Below are 6,215 nucleotides of genomic sequence, written 5' to 3'. Positions count from 1 at the left end.
TCTATCTATCTATCTATCTATCTATCTATCTATCTATCTATCTATCTATCTATCTATCTATCTATCTATCTATCTATCTATCTATCTATCTATTCTAACCCTGCCTCTGGTCCCATCTCAGGTGGAGCATCACCGGCAAGTGGAGGAGGTGCGGCTCCGACCAGCTGTGGATTGGGGCAGGCGACCCCTGCCTGTGACTGAGGGTCTGGTCGAAGTCAGGCTTCCTGAAGGATGGTCACAAGTGTGTGATAAAGGCTGGAGTGCTCACAACAGCCACGTGGTCTGCGGTATGCTGGGCTTCCCTGGAGCAAAGAGAGTCAACATTGCCTTCTACAGGTGCGGGGCTCGGGGGTGTTGGCACACTTTGGCGAGGATGATGGGTACTGGGGGGGCCCACGTCTAAGAGAGGGAACCTGGGAGTCTGCTGTGCCACAAGGCAACAGGGAAACCGACCTCGAAGGCTCTCCTACCCAGGGTAGGAAACAGGCAGCTAGGCGAGTGGCAGGATGAGAGGACGTGAGGGTGACGTCATCGGTCGTCAGGCAGATTTCTCGAGCCTGGGCCTTGGAGTCTCACAAGTTCAGAGTTCACAGAGGGTGCGGCCGCCTGTCTGAGGAGGAGGAGGAGGAGGAGGAGGCGGAGGAGGCGTAGGCGGTGCCTGCGGGTGTCTTCTCCAGGCTGCGCCTGGGGCCCCAGGAACTGGGACTGGCCAGCACCGAGTCACCCACCCTAGTGAACGGTTCTGTGCAAAGGGCAGCTTCCTTTCTGAAGCATCTCGTCTGATAGTTTGGATAAACAGCCCCTGCTAGCCTGGAGCCAGTTGGAGAGTTGCAGGCCCAAAATGCTCGCCTTCTTCAGCTCTTACTTATTTCACTTGCTGCCAGGCTCCTTGCCGGCCCGGTGGCTTTCCATTGAGCACACTGCTTAAGATGTGATCCAATGGGGAAGTGTGTTGTAGAAGTGCCAGTCTTTGAAGAAAGTTGGCATTTGACTCATGTTGAGACAGGAAACCGTTTCAGGTCTTATCTCTAATACCGATAAAGCTGCCTTTTGAACCTGAATATACGCTGGGCAGAAAGCGGCGATAATGTAACCAGTATTTCGTTCTCTCGTCTCTAATGAAATTATGGGGGATTTCTGTAGTCTTTCTAAACTCTAGCTGGTTGTTCTCACAGCAGCCTCCAGCCTCCAATTCAGCACTCCTCCATAGAAAGCGCTCGGCGCGGCTTGAGCGCAGTTTTATTATTTCAATAGTTGTAGATCGCTAAGGAGGACCACGTGTTCCTTAAGTGCTCACAAGCTTTCTGTTTAACAACTTCCTCTCAAATAGCATTTGTCTGTAGAGTAAGAAAATGGTTTTTTAAAGTCAACACATTCTCTAATATCCATTCATTTCCGTATTTATTGGAACTTTCTTTGTCGTGGTACCCAAACACATCTTTCGGCCCAAAGGCAGACAGTTGAGCTGTCTGCGGACTGACACCATTTTACAAAAGCTGTGCTGTGCCCTGGTTGTCATCCAGGCTGTCTTTCAGGACCCAAACACTAGGTTCTAAAACAGTGGTGGAATTTAAGTTCAAGCTTTTCCAGGAGAAGAGGATGGAGTGAACCAAGGGCTAGAGAGTCGCCCATCCAGCGTAGTTGATGACCCACTCTGTGACGGCTTCTACTGTAGACTTTGGAGATTCCACAGTGAGCACAGACCAGGGGACAACCAGAAAATAAGTGAATTTATAAAATGTAAGGATGGTAGTCTTACAGTGTCATGACTTCTTACTCAAAGTATTGAAAGAACACACGCAAATAGCCACATGGGAAAGGATTTTATTCTAATGTGAAACGTATGGGACAGATGGACTGCAAGAGGCCAGCAGGCCGCCTGAGCCAGAGTGCTCCAGGCTGCCTAAGCCAGAGTGCTCCAGGACGCCTGAGCCAGAGTGCTCCAGGACGCCTGAGCCAGAGTGCTCCAGGACGCCTGAGCCAGAGTGCTCCAAGATGGAGCCAGAGTGTTCCAGGATGCCTGAGTTAGAGTGCTCCAGAATGCCTGAGCCAGAGTGCTCTAGGACACCTGAGCCAGAGTGCTCCAGGACGCCTGAGCCAGAGTGCTCCAGGACACCTGAGCCAGAGTGCTCCAGGACACCTGGTCACTGCCCAGGACTTCTTTTTGGCGTCTGGGAGAAGAGCTGGTTGTTAAGGGATGAACCATGGGCAATTTCCTATTTTGATTGACAGGCTTGGGTTATAGAAGCCTTTGTTTACTGCTCATATCTTTTCCCATGATGCATCTGATTTTAATCTTATGCATACCCAATCATGGCATAGGCATGCAACGGTAAACTGTGGCCTTTCCCTGAAAGTATACTCAGAGAATACAGTTTGCCTGCCTAGGTTGGACAGGTTCGCTTCCCTAGTTCCTGAATATGTTCCAGGATGTATTCACGCCAAAAAAGGGAGTTACTAAGGGTTGCTAGGTCAGCCGTATGCCAGAGTGACCTAATTGCTTTGTTCAGAGATGAGTATGCATGCAGCAAGATGCAGGCAGAGGTTCCAGGGTGTTGAGAAAGGGGGTGTGTATGTATATCTCAAGGCAATTGAGTCCAGCTTGCTAAGCAATCCCTAGGTTTGCCTGTCTCTGTAGTGTGCAGGGAGTAAGGGGTAAGGAAGTGGGAGCAGCGAGGGCACAGCTATCCAGACGTGTCGGAGAGGATGAGGAATTAGGAGACCATGATGGCGAGAAGGCATTTGTGGCTGGCGCTAAGAGGCGAGGGAGAACGTGGTAGGTGACGTGATACAGGAGATGGCAGAGGAGGATTGGAGAGCTAGATCAAGAAGGGCCACTTGGGAGACACTGGCTTCACTCTGTGAGGTGCGGGATCATTAGAGGATTTTGAGCAGAGGTTTTGTTTTGCTCTTTTTTAATTTTTATTACCTCTTCACTTAATTTGAGTGCCACTGTGAAGACATGGGTGTCAGAGGGTGGTGTGCCGGAGAAGGCTCTCTCTCTCATGTGGGTCCCAGGGACTGAACTCAGATCGGCAGTTAGACATCAAACTCCTTTATATGCCAAGCATCTCACCTGTCCTCTTCCCAGAGCTGTTTTTGCTTTGCTTTGCTTTTTGTTTGAGATTACATCTCATGTATCCCTGGCTTGAGCTCCTGATCCTTCTGCCCCCACCTCCCAAGTACTGGGGTTACGGGTCTGTCTATCTCCATGCCCAGCTAATGTGTGGCATTTGACCCATTTCTAATCATTACTTTGACTTTGGATTGTTTTATTTATGTTTTTTATTATTATGTGTGTATGTGTTTATGTTGCGTGCACACGTATGTGTATGCATGAGTGTATGTACGTGTAGACCAACAGTCAACGTCAGGTGTTTCTTTTTTCAACTAAATTGCAGATGTGCACCACCATGCCCAGTGTTGCACCAATAACTTTCAAACTTGTTTTGGTGTTCTAGAATATGTGAAAGCTACAGAATTTAAAAAAAAAAAAAGAACAAATGTATTTGCTGCTCTTGTGCAGGTTATGAAACCGAGGCTCTAGGAGCTTCTCTGTTGTGTCAGAAGACACTTATTTATAAAAGACAGCCTCCTTATGTAGCAGTTGAACTGGCGAGCCCTCTGCCTCAGCTTTGAGTCCTGGGAATACAGGCTTTTCCCACTGTGCCCAGAGGTCACCTTTTCGTTCATGTCACTATGGCGCATGTTTCCTGACCTCCGTGCGAGGTGTGGAGAAGTATAAAGATGATAAATCATAAGGGAGGTAGTCGGGTACCAGACCACGGATCTGCAGGCCCTGCTGGACCTTCCTACTAAAGGCAATGGGGAAAAGACAGTAACGAGGTTGGTTGTTGTGTTATTTTGTTTGGGGGAGGGACAGGGTATCTACATAGTCCTAACTGTCCTGGAACTCACTGAGTAGACCAGGGTGGCCTCAACTCACAGAGGTCCACCTACCTCTGCCTCCTAAGTGCTGGGATTAAAGGTGCCACCACATCACGTGACAGTAGAGTGTTTCTCTGAAGCTATGCATGCTGGTATTCACCCATACACCCAGCAGCCTGGAGCCTAAGGCAGGATGATCTGGAATTCTAGGCCAACTTGGAGACCCTGTCTCCAAAAGAGAGGAATAGGGGTGTTTTAATGAAGAGGTCTATGAGATTACATGATCAGGCTGTGGCTCTATTTTTTCAGATGGGTTTTCCTAATAAAATAATCACAGGGCTGGAGAGATGACTCAGTGGTCAAAAGTACTTGATGTTCTTTCAGAGGACTTGAGCTAATTCCCAGCTTCCACATCAGGTCCCACAAACACTTATAACTCTAGCTCCAGGAAATCCAGTGTCTTCTGGCTTCCATGGATGCCTGCACACGCGCACACACACAAACACACACAAACACACACACACACATAAGTAAATTATTTAGCTTTTTAATGAAACAAATGCCTTTTAAAACAATTACAAGCTGGGTCTGTAGCACGGACCTTCAAAGCCATCCTTGGCTACATTTAAATTTGAGGCCTGCCTCAGCTACATAGTGAGACCTATCTCAAAAAACACAAGGACTGGAGAGATTCAACAGTTAAGAGTACCAGCTGTGTTTCCAGACCACACAAGGTTCAAGTCCCAGCACCTACATCGTGGTTCACCACCATCTAGATCTCCGGTTCTGGAACTCTGATGCCCTCTTCTGATCTCTGAGAGCATCAGGCACATACATGGTACACAGATATATGTGCAGGCAAAATACCCACACGCATAAAACCAAACTCACAAAAAAATTTTAAAAAGTCATACCCGATGATAGCACGTGTTTGTAATCATAGTACTTGGGAAACTCGGGCAAGAGAATTACGTCATGCCTAACAAAAGCACGATAGCACGTGTTTGTAATCAGTACTTGGGAGACTCAAGCAAGAGGATTCCAAGTTCAAGGCCAGCCTGGACAGCCTTCAGGGGAAGAAAAGCAAACCAATAAACATGCACATATAAAATCCTATGCACCTTCACACAGTATACTATGCCAGAATATGTAAGTACTGAAGAGAAGTGACAGGGCAGGAATATGGACAAAGAAATGCTAACCAAGGTGACAACAGGGAATCACGAACCTCTTCAAAACCAGATGAGGCCTGAGCTTACCAGGCCATACTCTGTCCTGTAACCCTGGTGTGCGACACTGGCTCAAGTGATAGACCAGGCAGGACTTACATCAAGACCCTACATCAACCCTGTACCCCACCTCACTGCACGCCCCCACCCCCCACCAAAGCAAAGCCCTACATAGTATTGGGCAGGATAAAGAGTGGCCATAATTAAAGTCTTTGAAATTAGAGAGACAATAAGGATAAATTGAATTTAAGAAACCTCCTGGAGAAGGAAGGAAGTCAATTTTTGAGGCCAATTTAAAAGATTGACTTCCCTGCAAGCACCTTTGGGAGATGAGCTCAGCTTGTGAATGATCAGGCTTATGGGACTGGAACCTGGGCAGGAAGAAGACTCACAGCCAAGCCAAGCTAACATCTTCAGATATGTGGTTCTCCATCCATGCTCCAGAAGTCTCTGGTCCTTGGAGAGACCATCCAAGAATCAGGACTAACACATACACACACACATACACAGATACACACATATACAGACACATACACACAAACACACACAGAGAGAGAAAGAAACAAAAAGGAGTAAAAGAGGTGCACTTAGCTTCCCTAGGTCTGACCCAAGCTATTCCTATGTCCTCCAAATCCCAATGGCCCCTCTGTAGTCAGACTTTCCTTTTGGGCCACCATCTCACAAATAACAACACAGAGGCTTATTATTGATTATGAAAGGTTTCCCCTAGCTTGGGCTTTTTCCCAACTAGCTCTTGTAACTAAAATTAACCTGTTTCTATTAATCTATGTTCTGCCATGTGGCTCAGCTACCTCTCCTCTGTACTGTATGGCCAACTTTAATGTCTCCCTGGCATCTCATGCACACCTAGATTCATCCAGAGTTCCTCTCTCTGCCAGGAAGTCCCGCCTATTCTCTCCTGCCTAGCTATTGGCCATTAAGCTCTCTATTAAACCAATCACAATGACACATCTTCACAGAGTGTAAACAAATATTCGGCAACACCCATCCTCTGGAGTCCCCTAGAGTTTTCCACCAACCTACAGACCCAGAAGCCCTCATTCCTCATCTTTTTTTTTTTTTTTTTTTTTTTTTTTT

The 6,215-nt window shown here is 47.3% G+C and overlaps 1 protein-coding gene across 3 annotated transcripts in view; it reads left to right on the top strand.

The window, feature by feature from the left end:
• Positions 1 to 6,215, top strand: part of Loxl3 (lysyl oxidase like 3) — a 17,716-nt gene that overhangs the window by 4,400 nt on the left and 7,101 nt on the right. For all 3 annotated transcript variants that reach the window (XM_026788005.1, XM_026788006.1, XM_013352856.2), the window contains one exon: positions 122 to 336. In XM_026788005.1, the coding sequence (XP_026643806.1) occupies positions 122 to 336 (215 nt within the window). The remainder of the gene's footprint in view (positions 1 to 121; positions 337 to 6,215) is intronic.

Source organism: Microtus ochrogaster, assembly GCF_000317375.1.
Source record: "Microtus ochrogaster isolate Prairie Vole_2 chromosome 14 unlocalized genomic scaffold, MicOch1.0 chr14_random_3, whole genome shotgun sequence".
In the NCBI taxonomy this organism is placed as follows: domain Eukaryota; kingdom Metazoa; phylum Chordata; class Mammalia; order Rodentia; family Cricetidae; genus Microtus; species Microtus ochrogaster.
The sequence above is the reverse complement of the archived record's forward strand: the minus strand, read 5'-3'. Positions and strand labels throughout refer to the sequence as shown.